Genomic DNA, 21,403 nt, shown 5'->3' with positions numbered 1-21,403 from the left:
TGAAACCTGGCTCAGATTCTCTGTCTCCCTCTCTCTCTCTCTCTTCCCTTCCCCCACTCATGCTCTCTCTCTCGAAAACAAACATACAGACATACATACACAAATAAAATGCTGCTTATAGACAAAAGAAGATTCTTCAAAACTAAAATGGCTTTGGGAAACTTACTAATGTCGTAAGCCATGAAATCTGAAGAGAAGCATTTGGCGCCATGGCTCATGGATGTGTCATTGTGTGTGTTTCCTCCAAACACCAGCATGGTTCCACTCACTATCACAGCTGTGTGCAAGTAACGGAAAAATCGGCTGTCCTTAAGAATGGTCCTTTTGAGTTTATTTAAAAATAATAAATACAAGGTTAGTTTTTTAGGATATTTATCATCTATTTGCTAATGCAAACACAACCAATTTCTTAACTTTAGAACCAAATGTGCAAATACCTCTAGATTTTTCCCTATATATAAGTAACTTTCTCAACAATAAATAAATATGTAAAACCTTAAAGGTCTATGAGAATTTTGACAAAGCACATTAAGAGTCTTAAAAATGATCATAACTTAACTTATGACCTTATAATTCCAGTTTCTGGGTAGAAATCACATAAAATACAGACAAAAGCTTATGTATAATGCCTTATTAATAAGACAAAAACTAGAAACCAGAACTTCCAACTGTTCAAGCTTAGTACACCCACACGACAGAGTATTTACACAGCCACTAAAATGACAGACATTTTAATGACTGACAGAATGTAAACTGGTATCCATAGCATGGTCTCAAATATGTAAGGAAATACAAAAAGAGAAACCATGCTTTATATAATCACATTATTTCATCATTCAAATCTGCTTTACATTTATTAAAATTAGCATACTTTATATAGTTCAATTTATAGGAGAGGGAGTACTGCTCTAATTTAGGTCCTGAGACCACCTCTGTTTGATGATTTCATGCAATGAAGCCAGTAACTAACCCCAATGATGACACTTCGGTCATCAAGAAAAGGTTAAAAAATGGGTAGATTTTACTTAATTACAACAATGTGCATAAGCTCAGCTTTGTAGAACAATTGACTCCTCAGGATTCTGAAGAGCTAAAATTTTACAGTGGTACTGAGTGTATGAAAATTGAAAAACCAGTCAAAAAATACTAAGCATCTTCTAATCAATCTACTACAAAATTATAGAATAATGCAACAAAATAAACTAGCTACACTATTACCTTCTGCTTCTTTCCCAACTTTCCTATCTACAACGCTGAATTGAATTATCTGCTAGGCCTGAAAACAAAAATATAACACAATATCTTCCGGACAATTGCCAGAATTCACACCTTAGAGTAAAAGCTCAAGAAAAAGCACCCACCACATCTGGGTGTCCACATCGTATCTGTAGAGATCATCTGCGAGCCGGTATTTATTGGCGCTGAAAGCCTTGTAGCCGCCATGTACGTACAGGGCCCTGGTCCTGTAGTCATAGACACTGCTGTGGCCATAGCCCCCTTGGACAAGGGCACCCTGGGTATGTAATATACCCCATGTGTTCTTAGCTGGAAAGGGAAAACAGTTAAACGCAAATGTTGCAGGCTCCTCCTCCCCTAATACTTTAAATGACCAATTAGTTTACAATGAGAGATTTCAGGAGACTTGATACATATAAATTTCTTTTACCTTTTAATTTTTAAAGGAAAGCCATCTAAAACTTATAACAAAACCAGGTGGTCAAACATCAACCTGTTAAATGATCTGATGGTCTAATATACCATGCAGGAAAATAATTACATTAAATTTAAAAGACCCAGATTCCCCTCAGTTGAACACTTAATACCCCATGACCTTCAGTGACCAATACCCAGATGTACTTTATGGGCCTACTTTCTCAAACTGTCAATTATGGGCAGTACTCCTGCACCAAAACAGCAGATATAATAAAATTTAACCAATGGAAAGATTACACATTAAGGGGAAATCACAGTCCATTAACCCAATCTCTAAAGGGTGGTCTAATTTTTTTTTTTTTTTGTCAGAATACTTGTAGTTCCAAATCACTTTTATTTATTTACTTTATTTCCAACACCTAAAGCATTTAGTGCCATCTTTGGCTCCTCGCCAAACTGACAGTAACAAATATATACTACTTAGCAGCAGCAAGGATCTGAATTTCAATAGTAATATAGCAACATTCACTGCGTTTCAAGATAAAGTACTGGGTCAAAGTTAGGTGGACTCTTGTTGAACAGTCAAAACAATACGGATAAAGGTTTTAAAAGAATCACTAGAAAAAATACACCTACCCAAGTCATATTCCTGTACATTGCTTATATATCCATAGAGAGGGCAATGACCAAAGATGACCAGCATGACCACTCGGCCAGTTTTCAACGTGACAATGTGTGCTGAGTGCCCGACCACTGCATACTGCTCTTTGGCTTTAGGGGTCAACAACACCCATGATTCATTATGAATATGGAACACTCTCAACTCATTGGTCACATTCCCTGTCGAATCAATTTTTCCTCCGTACATGTAAATTTTATCCTAGGGGAAAAAATGTAAACAAAATTCTAAAACACATCAAAAGGATCAAATCTGAGAAGGAAAAGGAGAAGTTCAAAACCTCAATATTATTCTTAGCTTAAAAAGTGCTAGTGAAATACACCTTTCAGTGACTTATTAGGAAAAGGCCGGAGAAAGGAACAAGATAAAATGAAACAAATCATATTCTGCATCTCCCAACACTTCACCACTGTTCTTGGACTTCCTCATACAAGATCTCTAACGGTATAAAATGTGTTGGGAAGATAAAGTTGAAAAGTTCCCTTATCCTACCATAAACCACAAAAACAAGGAAATGAAAGTGATTATTCAGTTATATTGCAAGGTAGCTATTCTTGGCTAAACTTGCTAATGAACATAAAAGCTAATTTATACAGTATAAATTTTTACCATTTAGTACTATAATCATAATACCCCAGTATAATTTGAGTCCATTAAAATCTCTCAGGTTAAATTGGTTTCAACTTTAATTTCCACTTACAACCTAGCCAATTAAATAGCTCCCCATACCCCACGAATAGTAAGTTTTCCCCCAACTAAAAACCAACACTGACGTCAAAATTATAGAGACAGAGAGTAGAGTGGTGGTTGCCAGGGGCTGGGGGTGGGGGGTGGGGGGTGGGATGGGAAGTTACTATTTAATAGGCATAGAGTTGTAGTTTTACAAGATGAAAAGAGGTACAGAGATGGATGGTGGTGACAGTTGCACATTAGGCATGTATTTTATACCATTGAACTGTACACTTAAAAATGGTTAAGATGGTAAATTTCATGTTATGTGTATTTTACCACAATAAAAAAGATTAGAGACAAAAACCCAACATTACATAGCTTTTCAATCACATAATACAATAAAAAGTGTGGAAGACTTGAGTTTCTAGCTTAGTACAGAGTGGAGACATTTTACCTTGTATAATGCTAAAGAATGGCCATATCTAACAACCACATTGTTCACAGAACGGTTCAGGGCAAGCCACTCCCTAGAAGCAAGGTCATACCTACAAAACAAACATCATATTTTCACCCAAATGACAAAACAGAGTATCTTATACTTTTTTATTTGTGATATAATACAGTTTGGAGATGCTAATTAAACGTGCCATGCATACAAGAAGGCACCTCTACAAACAAACAAACCTAACATCTGGGTCCATGGGGGCATATCAGAGCTTGGGAAGCAAGGCTGGGCTGCACAGCCCTAAGACGAGGAAAAAAATCTACTGGAAGTTTCTAATGGTTCCTGAAAACCTCTCTACACGCAGTCTAAATTACTTGCAAGTTGCATTATACTCAAGGGACATTTACTGCCATAACTTCTCTTTCATTTAATCATGTGAAATTGAAGACAGGTACTGAAAAAGGAATGGTAATTAAGTAAAAGAAAACTCCCGACTTTTCCTTTACTTTATCTAATTGATTTTTTTAAAGTCGTATTTTCAAGGAAGCTGGATTATCATTTAACATTTCAATTACACTTATGGATTCATTTAAAGACTTTTAAAATACAAGCACTAAGTAAACATCATTCCAGACATTTTTGATGCATATATATAGAAAAATACACTGACAATATATATTTATACAAAGGAGATCGTGCTACAGTTGATATTTTAAATAGTGTCAATTTATATATAATTTAATAGAAAAAAGAAGTGAAAAAGAAACCAATGCTATTGTTCTACTTTAAATAAATGTTTATTTTCTATGTTTCCCTGAATAATCCAAGTTTTTTTATTATGAAAAATTATTATGTAAACAAGAAAAAAGAAGAAAGTTTTATCAACAAAGTAGCAAAAAAAAAGGAAATAAATGTCCACCAATAGAAAAAGGATTATGTCTATATAATAAAATTATAGAGTGAAAAATAAATACTCTCAAACAACACATTCTCAACATAAATGTCAAAACAATCCTAAGCTAAAGAATCAAACTGCAGAATACTGTTTCTATAATGACTAAAAATAGAAAACTTATTAATTATATGTTCATATCTATCAAAAGTATAAAGACGTGTATGTGAACAAATGATACAACATCAGGATACTGATTATCTCTGAGATGGGGTGGAACATGTGGGGATCTTTAATTATATTAGGAATGCCTTATTTCCTAACCTAGGTGGTGTATGCATTAGTATTCATTACTCTTTTCTAAACCTTTCCTTTTGTCTTAAATATTTTATACATGATCTAAAACAAAATGGGGACATTTACTGAATAATATATTAATACCAGTTATTATCTTATGTATTTTTTAAATATTCCACATTTTTAAAAATACATGAAAAATTATTTAGAGGTTGGATTCACTTTAGTTTTTAAGTTACATACAAAATTAGGTTAATTTTGGACAGAATACATTAACTTCCTGCTTTGAAAGTTGAAAACCTTAGCACTCACATTTCCTCCTATTTTTTCTCCCAATTTTTGTTATGTAATTTTTACACTGTCCCAGTTTGTAACAGTCACACTCCATTCTGTAACTGTGATACCATAGTTCTTTAGCACTGGATCTGTATTTTAGCTGAAGCAATCTCCTCACCGTCCTCTTACCACAACTTCTCCTTGAGTCTTTAATTCCTAATTTTGCTGCTGAGTGGTTTTTTTTTCTAGTGGAGCTCATATATGCTCCTTTCCCTAAATTCTCTCATGTTTAAGAATACCTGCTTGGGGGACAGCCGGGCGGCTCAGTCAAGGTTGGGTGTCCAACTTTGCTTCAGGTCATGATCACACTGTTCATGGGTTTGAGCCCCATATTGGGCTCTGTGCTGACAGCTCAGAGCCTGAAGCCTGCTTCCGATTCTGTGTCTCCTATTCTCTCTGCCCCTCCCCTGCTCACACTCTGTCTCTCTCTCTCAAAAATAAATAAAACATAAAAGAAGAAGAAAAAAAAAGAATACCTGCTTGCTAGCTTTACAGCTGAATGACATCTTGGCTGGGTATAATATCTTTGGGCCATCCTTTCTTGCCTTTAGAACTTTGCAGATGCTGCTCCCTTGAAAAATACTGCAGTGAATGTTGCTATGGAGAAGCCCAAGGCTAGTCTGATTTTTTCCCCCTTTCATGTGGCTTGCTCTCCTGTTTGGAAGCCTCATTCTCATTCTCTCTCCTTCTCCCTCTCTCTCCCCCTTTCTCTCTCTATTCTTTTTTAAAGTCACAATATTATATTTTACTTAGGTAGAAATAACTAAAATCCATCCAGGGTAATGTCTTTACAAAATGGACTGCATACCACTATAATACTTTTATGGAGTTCTGGTTGTGAGAGGTCTTTCCTCAGGACTGGCATGGCTTCTAAAAATACTAATATACCTAATGTTTTGTCTGTAAGCTTGAAAGAGGAAAGAAACAGAGAGCACCCAAACCCCTAGATGATTTAATCTACTTCTCTTTCAAATGACACAGAGGGTGCTCAATCTGTATCTTATGCATTTTGTTCCTCATAGTCAATGAGTCAGCTCAAGAGCCTGTCAGAGACACTAAGGTACTGGCAGGTCCCAATAACCTGGCACAGATGAACAAGCCAAAGTTCTTACATAACAGGCTGTGACTCTTTTCACAACCCAGAAAAGCAAACACAAGGCAAGAACAATATTGATGCAATAAAACATAAGAAATTCCAAGCACTAAATAAATTCTTCTGGGAGCTCAGTTCAAGATAACAGAATATTGAACAACTAGTTCTAAGACCTGGACACACAGATAAGCAAAGACAAACTTCAGGAATTCAGAAGCAGGTGTCTTTCAGAACTGCAGCCATCTCTCTCACAAACCCCTCCTTGATGGCTGCTATCACAATGATAATCACAGCACAGGCCACAAGCCCCACCACCCACAGGGTCCTGGTATTCCAATCACAGTGTCTGACCATCCGAAGACCATGGCAAAGGCTCTGTGGAGGCTGAACATGAGTCCAGCCAGAGGAGGCACAGAACTACCTGAGAGGCTTTCCATCCAATAATTTGTCCTTTATCCTAAAAGTTCAATAACTTGATCAAATCAGGTCTTGTTGAACAGCTATACAATTTTCCTGAAACCTCTTGTTCTATTTCAATCCGTTTGTCCTATTTGTTAGGTTCTTTTCTTCAGCGACAGCAATTATCTTTATATTGGATCTCCTGTCTTCCATGTGTCTTTGCTTTTCTAATTATTTCAACCTGTATTCGCTGGAATGTCTATAAAGCTGTCAGTAATTCAATTTTCTTTCTACTTTTTGCTGTATATAATTTATTTACATTTCCTTAAATGTGTAATCTCCCATTTCATCTCATTGTTGTTATTTTCCTGTCTCTCAGTTTGTTTTTCTGAATTCAAATCCTCATTAAGTTGACGTGCAGCATGCAGCAGCTGGAAGGAATCTCCTTATTTTTCCTCTATGATAGCTGACAGCATTTACAAGCTGTTTTCTTCCTCTTTATTTTTCCATCATAGAATATGATGTGTTAGCTACAACATCATTTCTTTCATCTTGCTGGTGATTAGACATTGCCCTCCAGACATTTATAAAGTGTGGGTGATTTCTTAATTCTTTTTCTGGAATAGCTAAGACCAGTTATCCTTCCATCCTAGCTTTATTGTGAGAGCTGGTATTTCATCTTCTATCCACTTTTCTGAAGTCTGAGGACATGCTGGGGCTCAGATGGAGGAGTATGCAGTCTATTAGAATAAATTACCCAGACTCTGCTCTCCTCTGAGATTTTAAGTGTCCTACCCCAGTGGTCAATGCATATCCCAAATTAAAAGAAGCCTTGACTTCTGGACAGAGAGAGTCAGCCATTCAATTGATTTTCCCTCTTTTCACCCAATCCTCCTCAGCAACAATTTCTAATTTCTCTGACTCTTTAATTAAGAGGGTGAAACAACAATGATACTCATTCAGTTTGCTTCTTTCAGATGTGGGACTATTTGTGAGAACTCTCAGAATCTCACCCACATGGTTTCTATGGGGCAGAACAGGGGGTCAGTCTTACTGTTTCTGTGAATCTGTTTTAAAGTTTCCTGGGGGCACCTGAGTGGCTCAGTCCATTAAGCATCTGGCTCAGGTCATGATTTCACAGTTGCACAAGTTCGAGCCCCACAATGGGCTCTGTGCTGATGGTGCAGAGCCTGCTTGGAATTCTCCCTCCCTTTTACCCCTCCCTTGCTTGTGCTGTCTCTGTCTCTCTCAAAATAAATACACTTTAAAAAAAAAAAAAAAAAAAAAAAAAAAAGGAGTTTACTGGATTAGGTATTTGGTTATCTGCTACTCAATATCCTACTTTAAAAAATTTTTTTTTTAATTTTTAATGTTTATTCATTTTTGAGAGAGAGACAGAGTGTGAGCAGGGAGGGGCAGAGAGAGAAGGAGGCACAGATTTGGAAGCAGGCTCCAGGCTCTGAGCTGTCAGCAGAGCCTGATGTGGGGCTCAAACTCACAAACCACAATATCATGACCTGAGCCGATGTCCAACGCTTAATCAATTGAACCACCCAGGAGCCCCGCGCAAATAATGTTTTTAAACTCTTTTTTGCTTAAGGGAAGAAAATTCAGTGATAAAATTTCAATTGGAAATCTTAACCCTGGAGACAAAGACCATTTGTTTCCCAAGACGACTCCTAGGTGACATAAAATGGGCATTGCTTTTTAACGCAGGTTAGAAGTTTTGGGTTAACAGGGTTGTGGGAAAAATAGACAGTAAGTTCAATTGCTGAAATATGGCTATGTAAGAGTATAAATGATGATTAAGTTTATAATGTAAGTTCCAGAAACACTTCTTCTAAAAGGAGTCACTATATTTACCTTTCATGAGTTAGTAAAATTGTATTTGAAACTGTATTAATATTTACATGAAATACATAAAGCTATAAAAATCATGTTCTGATCAAGTACAAGAAGAAAAAATGCTACAATCTAAAAAACAAATGTGGCATATGAGATACACCAGTCAAATAAAAGCAAGAGGTGACATTAATATTTCTAGGAACAGATATTTGTGAAGGAAGCAAAGAATTCATTTACTCTCCCACTCACCTGGTAAGTACTTATTTAAGCTCATTCTATGAGCGAAGCCCTGAGCTGAGTGAGCAAACAAGGTCTCTAACCATGGAGAATGTATAATAGAAAAGGCAAAACCTGAGAAGCACAAGGGGCACACGTAGCATTAAAAATGATGAACACTGCTCTAAAAGAAATGACAATTCTGAAAAAGAACATGGAGAGCCTGTCTGAACTGGATGATCATCAGGGAAGATCTCTTGTGGGACAGTTAACTGAGATCTAAAGGGTGAGAAGAAAACAGCCCTGGGGTACAACAGCAAGAAGAATCTGGATTGAGGGAGGGGTGAGCACACAGAGAGTTTTAGACAAACAAAGAAGGCTGGTGAGGTGGGAAAGGAACAAGTTGAGTCTGGGAAGGTAAGCAGTGGTCAGATCAGGTAGGCCCATTATGTCCAATGGGAAAAGCCACTGATAGGTTTTAAGAAGGTAGTAAATTATATGATCTACACTATATTAAAAAAATCATAACAGTTGGTATTTAAAAAGTGAATTAAGAGGAATGCATGGAAACAGACGTGCTAGGAATCTACTGCTAAAGCTTAGGTGAGAGATAGTGGCAGGCTGGGCACAGAGAGGAAAGAGTGAATATAACATGTATTTAGTGGGCTCCATAGGAAATTAGGATATGAGGAGGTGAAGGAGAGGAAGTATCAAAGTCATTCCCAGATTTTTTGCTTTGAGAGACGATAATGCCAAATACAGGGGTAAAAATCACATCAATGGTAGAATACTTGACTCTCACAGTATCTAGTATCATAGCAGAAGAGACAATCACTTTCAGACCTTTAATTTTACCTTACTTCTCAGGGCAGTGGCACTAGAAACAGTGAAAAACAGAGTGAGGATAGATTTTAAAAGTAGAGCTAAAAAGGGGCGCCGGGGTGGCTCATTCGGTTGAGCGTCCAACTTCAGCTTGGGTCATGGTCTCACAGTTCATGAGTTGGCGCCCCGCGTCAGGCTCTGTGCTAACAAACAGCTCAGAGCCTGAAGACTGCTTCAGAATCTGTATCTCTCTCTCTCCCCCTCCCCTGCTCATGCTCTGCCTCTGTCTCTCAAAAATAAATGTTAAAAAAATAAAAATAAATAAAAGTAGAGCTAACAATGTCTGCTGACATATGGTAGCAGACAGACACTGGGGCGGTGGTCTTCATGATCTTGTCTTCTTGGTATTCATGCCCATGTATAATACCTTACCTTCCCCTCAAGTGTGGACAGGATCTATGACTTGCTTCTAACCAACAGAACGTGGCAAAGATGGTGACATGTCATTTCCATGACATCCGTCCTACCAGCAGACTCAGTCTAGAGAGTCTCCTTGTGACCTAACGAAGCAAGCAGCCACACTAGGGAAGTCAAAGTGATAAGAAACTGCGGGCGGCCTCTAGGAGTTGAGAGCAGACTCTACTTGACAGTCGGCAAGAAGCTGGGGCTATAACCACAAGGAAGTGGATTCTGCCAACAGCCCTAGTGAGCTTGGAAGTGGACTTTCCCCCCAGCAGAACCTCTAAATGAGAACAAAGGCCAGGTGACACTATGATTGCGGAGCACCCAGTTAAGCCACGCCCAGACTCTTGACCAGCAGAAACTATGAGGTAATAAATGGGTGCTGTTTTAAGCTGCTCAATTTGTAGTCGCTTGTCGTGCAGCAATAGATAACTAATATACATAGTGACATGGGATGTGAAAAAACAAGAAGTCAGGGAAGGCTTCCAAAATTTTGGGGTTAAGCAAATGGCAGTATGAAGTGGTCATTAACTGAGATAGGGTCATCTGGGGCAAGAGCTGGCCAGGAGGAAAGATCAGTTTTGGACACATACAGTTTAAGATGCCTCTGAGATAGCCAAAAGATTGAGATGTCAAATAAAGAGGTGGAGATAACGGTTCAGATGAAAAGGCTAGGATGCAGACATAAAATTGGGGGTCACCAACATAAAGGCCAAGATATTAGATGAGATCACCAGGAGAGTGAATATATACTCTCATGGAAGAGGGCCAAGAGCTGAGCCCTGGGACACAGCATCATTCAGAAGTCAGTCCGCTGAAGAAGAACCGGCTAAAGAGGCTGCAAAGGAATAAATAGTGGGAACAGATATCAGGAGATTGTGGAGCCCTGGAAGCCAAGGGAAGAAAAGGTTTACAAGAGGAGGGATGGACAAGTTTTATCAAATGTTGGTGAAAGACCAAGTAAGATGAGGACTCAGAACTGAATATTTAAAATTCAACTCCTTGATCACATTAGTCACATTTCAAGCGCTCAATAACCACAAATGGCTAGTGACATGACAGTGACCCACTGGGCAGTGCTGATGTACAGAAACAGAGGACAGAATAAATGAGCACAGATGTGGGTAATGGCTACATGTGGTGGTGGGAGTTCGTGGAAGTTCTCTTCGGATAACTTTTACCTTTCAAAACAGAAACAGGAAGCAAGGGAATTGGCTGAGAATGAAAACAGGAGACAATGTGGTAGAGATTTGAAAAATGAAGAGAAATATGATGCCTGAGCAGGAGAATGAGAAAGACTGGGGCAAAACCAATGGACTGTGAACCCCTGTGGGAGTCCAGGATTGCTGGAGTTCGCCCAACTTCTTGCACGTACATGCATGTCTTCTGCCAAATTTAGGCAACTATCGGCCATAGTTTCTTCAAATACTTTTTCAGACATTCTCTCTTGCTCTTCTCCTTCTAGGACTCCCTGGTGACAGAAATGCTAAGATTTATTGTTATAGTCCCCAGGTCTCTGAGGCTCTGCTCATTTTTAAAATACTCTATTTTCTCTCTGGATGAGATTGAGGGACTTCTGTTGTTCTACCTTCAGATTCACGGACTCTTTCCTCTGTCCTCTCCATTCTGTTGATACTGTCCGCTGAGATTTTTGTTTTGGTTACTGTATTTTTCAGTTCTAAAATTTCCATCTTATTCTTCCTTATATCTTCGATTTCTTTGGTGAGACCTTATTATTCATTTGTTTCAAGTATGTCTATAATTGTACACTGAAGCATTTTTATAATGGCTGCTTTAAAATCCTGTCAGATAATTCTATTATCTATGTCATCCTGCTGTCAGCAACTTAATTGCTTTTTTTTCATTCGAGTTGAGATTTTCCTGGCTCTTTGCATGAGAAATGATTTTCGATTGAATCTGAACATTTTGGGTGTCATGACATGAGCCTCCGGATCTTATTTAAATCTACTGTTATAGCAAGCCTCCTCTGTCACCCAAGTGGGGAAGAGGGAAGGCCAACTCATTACTGCCAGGCTCCCCACGCGGTCTCCACTGACATCACATGGGTGAGGGAGGCCTCATTCTTGCCTGGAAGAGAAGAAAGGCCCAGCTCCTCACTAGGCCTTCTCTAATACTGGCAGTGGGGTCGGGGTGGAGGGTTGCAGCACCTCACCACACCCTGACAGGAACAGAAATCTAGACTCTACACTCAGACTTTGCTGACAGGGATGAGGGTGGGGCCACAGTTCTTTCTGTGGTGTTTGCAGCAGAGTGGTTATTTGTGTCTTACAGTTTTCTGTCTTGCTGTCTTCCTAAGCTGCCCTTTTCCTAGTCGTTAGGCTAGAGAGAATAGGTAGGCTTTTTCTTGAGGCTTTTTCGGCTTGTGTCTATTGGCATTTTCAGATTGCTGCTTTTTCCAACATCAAATCTGGGATACATGAGACAAAAAGAAAACCCATGGAATCTACTGTTACATCATTCCTTGGGTCCCGAGGTCCCTAGCCAGACTGCCTTCTCCCTCCTTTTCACAGTTTTCTCATGTTTGTTTTATATATAATGTCCAGGGTTTTTAACTGTACTAACCTTCATTCCTTTGTGATTTTTAATAATTTCCTTTTTCATATTCTATTACTAAAGGAGTTTCTATTGTGCTTACTTACTGTGTTCCTCTTAGGCTCGTCTTTAATTCTGAGATACTTTAAAATTCTTTCCTAACTTCTATCAACTCATTTCTGGACTTTTCTACTTCTGATTCTACTGTTCTTTCATATCTCGCATCATTGTCTTCCTGCATTTTAGCTTGTCTGGGAATTCTAACTTACCATTTTCATCAGTTTGGAGAGTATATTTTTCTAGTACGCTTTCACGTACAAAGGGGGGGGTTATCCTACTCCTTGGTCTCTTTATTCTATGTTACTTTAACTTTTATTTTTCTAGGTCATTAATAACTTCATATGTTTTTTTTCTGTTGCTCAATTTTAAGCAAAACTAGTTTTTTCCTAAACTTGTACAGGAGGGGCCTGGGTTAGGATTGACTTCCTAATTTCTCAGCTCTCCAGCTCACTCTTCTGTTGCTAACAGTGTGTGTTCAAACACATGGCAGCTTACTTGTTGAACTATCCTGGCTCTGTTCCCCTCCCTGACTGTTATCTGGACACCCTTTTCCTTTTTTTCTATTGTCACTGTCCTGTTCAATTTGAATTCTATTCCCAGTGGTTTCTCCTCAGTGTGGAACTTTCTCCTGCAAAGAAAATCTGCCTAGTTCATTTAGAGAGCTAATAAGGCACAAACTGTTCTAGCCCCTTCAGATCCTACTATAGATCCCTTGTGCTTACCCAGTACTAGAATATGCAAATCTTTCAAGCTCCAGCTGCTGTTCTCAAAGCAGCTTCTTCTAGGTATACTGGAGCCTGTCAGTCAGTCCCTTGCTCCCCTTTGCTTATTCCTACACAGATGGCAATACCACACAGGTTCTGGAGCTGTCAATGGGTTAGCCCCACCCATCTGTGTAGATAACTTCTGACCAAGCTTTGTTTTGTTACTCATGTGTTGTTGTTGTTGTTGTTTTTCCATTTTGCTATCCTAGTTGCATGTGTGCTTTAATGACTACTTGGGGGATTCAGAAACTATGCCACTGCTGCCATAGTTCCAGAATCCCTTAAAGAACAGATGCTGGTTTTTGACAATCTTCATTAATAAAAAATGCCTAGAAAAAATCTCCAGGGCATAAAATCAGCATGAGTACATGTTCATAAATTTCTCCCCAAAGTCAATCTTCATAACTAACTTCATAACTCCACTGTGATAATATATATTCTCCTTTCAAGATGAACAGCATGGGACCAGCAGGAGACCTTGAACACTGGGTCAAGTATTAGACAATAGCATAATTTCCTCTAGAAAACTACAAATGCAAACCATGTGACCTACAGATAAGCTAATTAAAATAAGAGGTAAAATAACCTCCAATTTTTGTAGAACCACCCCCCATGTGTACCTAAAGCAAAATATGAGAGATGGTATCTAGAAAAGACGAATTACTACTTATGATAAAAACACATTCTTTGTGCCTCCCACCTTCAAAAACTAAGGATATGTCAAACAAATTCTGGAACACCACTACCAAAATATTAACAGTGATTTTCTGGGTGATGGAATTACTGATGATTTCTTTTTATCTCTACTTTATAAATTTTTGAAATGGAAAACTAGTCAGCTTCTTGCAAAAATGTTTAAAACAACTTACGCTAGAACCATGTTGTAATCTGAGTGGTTGAACATATATCCTCCAACAACCCACATTATATTTCCATTGACCACAGCTTTGTGAGAGGCTCTGGGGAGCTTTAGGTTAGAATATTCCTCTCGAGTCCAAAATGACTGGTTAGCTGGTACAGGAATTGAACATCCAGGACCTAATAAAACAGAATAAATTAGATTCACAAAATGCAGCTTTAAAATTACTGCATTTCAAGTTTTAATCATATAAATGTAACAAATACCTAAAGTATACTTAGTTTTCCTTTTAGCATCTAAATATCAAAGTCCTTTAATTCGTGCTTTCAATTCACTCAAAGCTAGTGACCAAGGGTCATCTCCAATAAAATTGAAAATCACACACTTTTCTAATTATGACCTGACCATATCCAGGTTAGGATTTTTTAGTAATGAAATACTTGCTTAAGCAGCTCTCAGAGGAAAGACCAGACAAAGGAATTATTAATTCAGATGAAAAACTTTCAGACTAAAATTTAAAGACCAGTCCCAGGAGTAATAATAGAAACTATCCATTTCCTGGAAAATCAAGAAACTCCACTGTTGGGGGTGTGGCTCCTGCTGCAAGCTGTGCACAGTGGGAGGTACTCAAATACTTCAATTACTTAACCCTTTGATGTCAGCCAAATTGCACAAAGCATTAAACAAGCACATTTCCTTTCAAAATAAAAGTGCTTGGTAGAAAGGGTAATGTATAAAGAAAATTACTAAATCAGTAACAGCTGTTATCAGAGATTCCCTGAAAGAATTTGCTACAATTTCTTTAATAATCTCTATCTGCAGATAATTCCACTCACTGACTGTTTTAGGATTCTATTATATAATAGACCCCAATTTTTTTGGAATTTATTGAAAGTATCTGAGAGATACCATTACTATTAGTTTTTGTCCCACCTCCCAGCTTGGTTCTCTGCTATGTCTTCTTAAGGTTGAGACCAAGCCCTCAAACTTTTATGAATGAATTGCAAAGAATGTCAAACCCCTCCACAATTCTCAAGAGACTACAACCACACATCTGTGAAATTCAAAGATTTGTAAGAATCTGAATAAAGAGATGCAAAAACTTAAATGCTACATATTAACATATATTATATATATATATTAACATATATTATATATATGGTATATACCCAACGAATAAAGTCAATGTAGAACATAAGGAACTAGGAAGATACGGTAAACTGGAAGAAAAGCAAAGATAAAAGAAGCTCCTACCCTGCCAGTCTGGGAAGCAGGAGCATCCTCTGACATCACTTGAATTGCAAATGCCTCGATCAGGGAAACCACAGTCGTGTATACAATGAGGAATGTCGCATGCTTCACCTTTCCAGTTTTCAGAACATTCACATTGGACAGTGTTGCTGCTATTACTGATCTTACATTCTCCTCGGCCTGAGCAATTGTTCGGACACATGTCAAAACTATAAAAACAGTTGGGGAAAATTAAATCAACACAAAGCAATGCTTCAATTAATTCAGCAAAACTTCTGCCTACACAAGGTTTAAGACTATCTGTCACTGGCTCTCCAGTTCATTCACGAGCATAACGGCAGTACTTACCTTTCAGTGGGGTCACTCAACACTGCATAACTAGGGCATATCAACCCTGTTGGATTCTCATAAAAGACAAGTTAAAAAACTTACTTAGGGAGAAGAAATTCTTACAAAATGTCCACATTTAACTTCTCAAGGGTGATAACTATGCTGCTCTTGGTGGCCCCATCAGTGACGAGCATTAGGAAATGAGGTTACAAGTTTGGAGGAAAAGGATGAAACAAACGGCTAACAATACATTATACCATCTTCATGATACATATACCTCTGAGAGTTCAGAGAATATAAGATTATTGACCGGATTGGTGTATTTAAAATTCCTCAGTAAGTTTATCTACTCATGTCAGAGAGAAGAAAAAGGAAGGACCAGTTTCACTCAACAGCTTAACTATAATGTGTCTCATAATAACATGACTTTAAGATAACTGTATTGTCAGCATTCTGAAAAGACATAATTCAGATTTTAAAGGAGGGGACAATAACCAAACTATCAAGATACTTTTAAGAGTACAGATTTCTTCTAAGGCCTATACAGAAAACTAAAAAGAAATTTTGCAGCAAAGCATGTCAGAAAATTAGGAATCAGCTATTAAAAACAAGCTAATTAGGGGCACCTGGGTGGCTCAGTGCGTTAAGTGCCCGACTCTTGGTTTCGGCTCAGGTCATGATCTCATAGTTGGTGAGTTTGAGCCTTGCGTTGGGCTCTGTGCTGTCAGTGTGGAGCCTGCTTGGGATTCTCTCTCTCTCCCTTTCTCTCTGGCCCTCCCTGCTTGTACTCTGCCTCTCAAAATAAATAAATAAACTTTAAAAAAAAAAAAGCTAATTAATGTTCACACCTACACTGAAATATCAGTTTATGACGTATTTATAAAATTCTATATTTGTATACAGTATTTTAATAATCTATATAATTATAATGAAAGAAATGTGTATGCCTACTTTTGAAGCCCCAGTAAGCTGATTAAGTACACGAAGTATTTGGTTAGAAAAGCTAAATGACGGGGCGCCTGGGTGGGTGAAGTCAGTTAAGCGTCCGACTTCAGCCAGGTCACGATCTCACGGTCCGTGAGTTCGAGCCCCGCGTCAGGCTCTGGGCTGATGGCTCGGAGCCTGGAGCCTGTTTCCGATTCTGTGTCTCCCTCTCTCTCTGCCCCTCCCCCGTTCATGCTCTGTCTCTCTCTGTCCCAAAAATAAAATAAAAAACGTTGAAAAAAAAAAATTAAAAAAAAAAAAAAAAAAAAAGAAAAGCTAAATGACATTCTTGTAGGCCTCTACCAAGAGGTGCCTACTGTCTCTCTGTAATAATACAAACACGGAAGTGAAGCTTCAGTTTCATCTTTTTCAAAAAAAAAGGCCTTTGGGGTGCTTGGGTGGCTCAGTTGGTTGAGTGTCTAACTCTTGGTTTTGGCTCAGGTCAGGATCTCACAGTTCATGGGTTCGGGCCCCTGCATCGGGTTCTGCACTCACAGTGTGGAGCCTGCTTGAGATTCTCTCTCTCTCCCTCTCTCTCTGCCCTCCCCTGCTCACACACGCTCTCTCTGGCTCTCTAAATGAATGAATGAATGAATGAATGAACCTTTTTTTTAAAAATTCTAAAAGAAAAAGGTCTTTGCAAGGCCAACAGTTTATAAAAAATAAAGTTTAAATTTCAGATTGGACTTGTTATCGTAAAATGGCTACAACAATCACATTTCGTTTTTCTAAAAGGCCTAAAATAAAACTGTAGTAAAAGCACTGCCATGCCAGTGTGAGCACCCCTATGCCTCACACCAAAAATATGTCAAATTACAATCTCCTACTGCCACACTTATTAACCATATACAAGGGAATGGCACTCAACCAAAATCTAATGTTGCTGAAAAATGAAGAGAAGGGAGTAACCCTTAACGCCTTTTGAACTAAAGGAGGGAAAATATAACAGCCTCTCTTACACCTCAACTTCCCCACTCCAGTGCCTTTAGGCAGACGTTTATCTCATGTGCCAAAAATTAACTGTGAGCACTCTCTAAAGTTACATAAAATCTCAGGGCGCCTGGGTGGCTCAGTCGGTTGAGCGTCCGATTCTTGGTTTTGACTCAGGTCAAGATCTCACAGTTCGTGGGTTGGAGCCCTGCATCAGGCTCCACACTGACACCATGGAGCCTGCTTGGGATTCCCTCTCCCTCTCTCTCTGCCCCTCCCCCACTTGTGCTTGCACTCACTTTCTCTCTCTCTCAGAATAAGTAAATAAACTTTAAAATTAAATAAATAGGAGCGCCTGGGTGGCTCAGTCAGTTAAGCGTCTGACTCTTGATCTCAGCTCAGGTCATGATCTCAAGGTTTGTGAGTTCAAGCCCCACATCGGGCTCTGCGCTGATGGCACGGAGCCTGCTTCAGATTCTACCTCTCTTCTCTCTGCCCCTCATCTGTTTGTGCTCTAAATAAATAAATAAATAAATAAATAAAGTTACATAAAAATCTCAAAACACAAACATCATTTTTTAATCTCTGAAAAGTGAAAGTGGCAGGTAATAATACATCAAAACATCTGTTTCTATGTCTAAACTGGAGTAATGAGAAAAATTGGTCTAATTATCTGTGCTTAAAATATGACTCAGAAATAAAATGAAGTGTCAATTTGTGTGAAAATAAAATATAACTATTTTTTTCTTCTTTTAAAAGAAAATCAGGGAACATCTAAGTAGCTGTGGGTAGCCAGTCTCAAGGGTCCCCCAGCTACGGTCAGACCAAAGCTAGGATTCAGTGCAACTTGAGGATGCCTGTAAAAAGAATAACAATGTTTTATGTATGTGTTTCTAGGCATTCTTCTGGGAATAAAGATCATCGTTTTATTTGGCTTTTCAAAGGGTCTGGAACCCCTAAAATGGTTTAGGACTCCTTTTTAAAGAACAGAGATCTTGGAACCAAGAAGCTATTAAAATTTAGGATAACCTCAACCTTCCTTCACTTAACAAATAAATACGAATTCTGGTCTCCAGGAGAGATCAAGGCTCCCTTAACCAATCAGGGTAAGAATAACATGTGTTTCTTGGTCACAGAGCTAGAACTCTCCAGTGATAGGGCAAAGGGTTTCCAATGTCAAGGGGTGCTTGAATTGCGCCCCCTCCAGGGGTGCTCCCTCCCTGGAGTTTCTCTTCTCCCTCAAGGCTGCTATTATGAGGGGGCTTGCAAGAGCTAAGACTGTGCCTAAGGACCTACAGGGAACCCAGAAGGAGGCCTAGTTGAATGGCTAGATCAATGCTACTCAGAGTGTGGACCATGGGTAGGCAGCAGCAGCATCACCCAGGAACTTAGAAATTTGGATTCTCAGGCCCCAGCTCTGTTGAACTACGGTTTCTGGGTAGGGTTCAGGAATCTGCGTCTTAACAAGCCCTCCAGGAGATCTCAGTGCCATGTGCAGTTTGAAAAGCCCTGGCCTAAAGGGACGCCTGGCTGGCTCAGTCAGAACACCTGACTCTTGATCTGGGGTTGTGAGTTTGATCCCCACGCTGGATGTAGAGATTACTTAAATAAATACTTAAAAAAAAGAAAAGCAAAGCAAAGCTCTGGCCTAAACCTCTCCCCTCCCCTTTAGAGCTGAGTGTCCCACTCAGTGCCATGGCTTTCTAACCTTCCACTGTGAACTGTGCCCCCACCAGGTCTCTGACCTTACCCTCCTCAGCTAGGGTCACCTAGGGCCCCCTCTGCTTACCCAATCTCCTAGCTGTCAGTTCCCTCCTTGAAACTTTCTTTTCTGAGCTTCTGTGACAAACAGCGCATTGGCATTCCTCTGTCCCTTAGCTGCTTCTATTGCCCCTCTCCTCACTGTGCACTCGGGCCCATAAACCAGTGAGTCACTGTCCGCGTGCCAGTGACTCCCAGATGACATCCCCAGCTCTGGCAGCTCTTCTGGGCCCTAGATCTGAATATCAATGTCCTGCTTACACATCTCACTTGTACCCAACCAGACTCATCAGTCTTTCCCCTCAACCTAGCCTTTATGCCTGCCTGGGTCACTAAAAATCACCTTGCTAGTACTGTGATATGCTGCCCAGGCTGCCAAGTCACCAACCCCGGGCACCTGAAAAGCTAAATCACCATATCAAACAAGGTAGAGCTGGCTCTAAATAGGCCTATGAGAATATGGAGAGCCTGAGAATATGGGCAGAAGTAGAATCCAGCATAACGGTTATACATGGAGCTTACTGCCTCTGCCAGGAGTTGGCAAACTTATTCTGTAAAAACCCAAATAGTATCTTAGGCTGTGTGGGCCACAGAAGCTCTTCAGCACAAACCCTTTGCTTAGGGTGCTTTATGAATTTAACCACTTATGAAAATAAACATTTCTTAAGAGGAAAAAAAGAAAGGCCAAAAGTTAGCCTCTTTCCTATCACAACAAACTCCCAAAGCTGCCTAAGTCTGTTGTCTGCATTTCCTTTGTAACCTCAACGAAGTTCTCATCAATGGGCTAACCCGAGTACGTGAAAATGAATAATAGTTGTTAAATTGCACTCCGCATAAAAAACCCAATGCTTTTATCCATTAGCAGAAAAACGCCCCTCTCTTCCAGGAGAAGCTCAAAGGCAGTTAGAGCTGGGATGAAATTGTGGTCCCACCACTCTGACAATGTATTTTACCATTTCCCACCAGTTTCCTCAATTACAGAACAAGTGAACAAATAGTGCCCATACCTCATGAGTTTTTGAAGGAACTTTAAATGAGAAAATCCATGCAAACTGCTTAGTGCAATGCCTGGCACACTGTCAGCCCTCAACTATGTTAGTCATTATTATTGTTAAAACAAAGAGTAAAGTTTCTTCATAAAATCACAAAGATTAGACTTAAATATCTTACTTGTAAGTGATATTAAATCCAGTCAAATTATAAGCAGCATCACTAAAAAAATGCAGCAGGGCATAACCTGATGTGGCAACAACCTCAGGGACAGTCTCGTTGCCGTCTCTCTCAGGAACGATGAGGCCACTGAAATGGAAACACATTTCTTATAAAGGGAAGCGTACTCAACAGGCATGTCACATGGCGGCATACAAATTCAAAACTGGAATTCATCCTTATAATTAAAAAAAAAAAAAAAAAAAAAAAACACTTCCAGGAAAAGGGGCAAATTCCTGTGATAAATGCATAGTGCCACCCTGTTAGTTCTGGATCCAGTTCTGAATCCTCAGCGGGACAGATCTGAATCTTTCCTGGGCTTGCTTTTATCCTGGGTTATATTTCTAATGAGATTTGAAATCAATCACCCTATTCTTTTTTTATGTATACAAAACTATTTGTAATGGTTCTTTGAAAGACTGAGTAAACCTTCAAAATTACAGAAACTAACAAACTTTATAAGTTGATGAATGCCAAATATATACTACTGAAAAGTATGAAAAGTAAAAATATAAATAAATAAATTGGCTAAACACCCACAATCTTAACTCTATCAGTATTCTGATGTACTTTTTTTTGCTTGATACCATTATCACAGCTTATATTCTATTTTACAAGTAATACACCAGAAGCATTTCCTCTCTCATTTGGATTCCAGCACACAATAGTATTTGCTGGGTGTCTGGAGAGTGTTAAAAACTATCAAATCAAAGGGTCTAAATGATGGCTTTAAGGCTCTTGATCCATATGCTTTCCAGAAGCCATATACCAATCTGAAATCTCATCAATAAAGAATAAAAAGGTCCATCCTACCTCATCTGCCAAGAAGAAGTACCAGTCCTATATTAGCCTTGCTAACCTGGTAAGTGAAAAGTGATTTTTTTATATTGT

General features: G+C 39.0%; 1 protein-coding gene across 8 annotated transcripts in view; it reads right to left on the bottom strand.

The window, feature by feature from the left end:
- Positions 1-21,403, bottom strand: part of ATRN (attractin) — a 158,007-nt gene that overhangs the window by 90,535 nt on the left and 46,069 nt on the right. For all 8 annotated transcript variants that reach the window (XM_042931504.1, XM_042931497.1, XM_042931498.1 and 5 more), the window contains exons 4-10: positions 20,474-20,602; positions 15,302-15,507; positions 14,058-14,226; positions 3,459-3,549; positions 2,290-2,533; positions 1,362-1,545; positions 167-321 (exon numbers count right to left, since the gene is read on the bottom strand). In XM_042931504.1, the coding sequence (XP_042787438.1) occupies positions 167-321; positions 1,362-1,545; positions 2,290-2,533; positions 3,459-3,549; positions 14,058-14,226; positions 15,302-15,507; positions 20,474-20,602 (1,178 nt within the window). The remainder of the gene's footprint in view (positions 1-166; positions 322-1,361; positions 1,546-2,289; positions 2,534-3,458; positions 3,550-14,057; positions 14,227-15,301; positions 15,508-20,473; positions 20,603-21,403) is intronic.

The sequence above is a fragment of the Panthera leo genome, chromosome A3 (genome assembly GCF_018350215.1).
Source record: "Panthera leo isolate Ple1 chromosome A3, P.leo_Ple1_pat1.1, whole genome shotgun sequence".
NCBI lineage: Eukaryota > Metazoa > Chordata > Mammalia > Carnivora > Felidae > Panthera > Panthera leo.
This window is presented reverse-complemented; position numbering and strand designations above follow the sequence as displayed.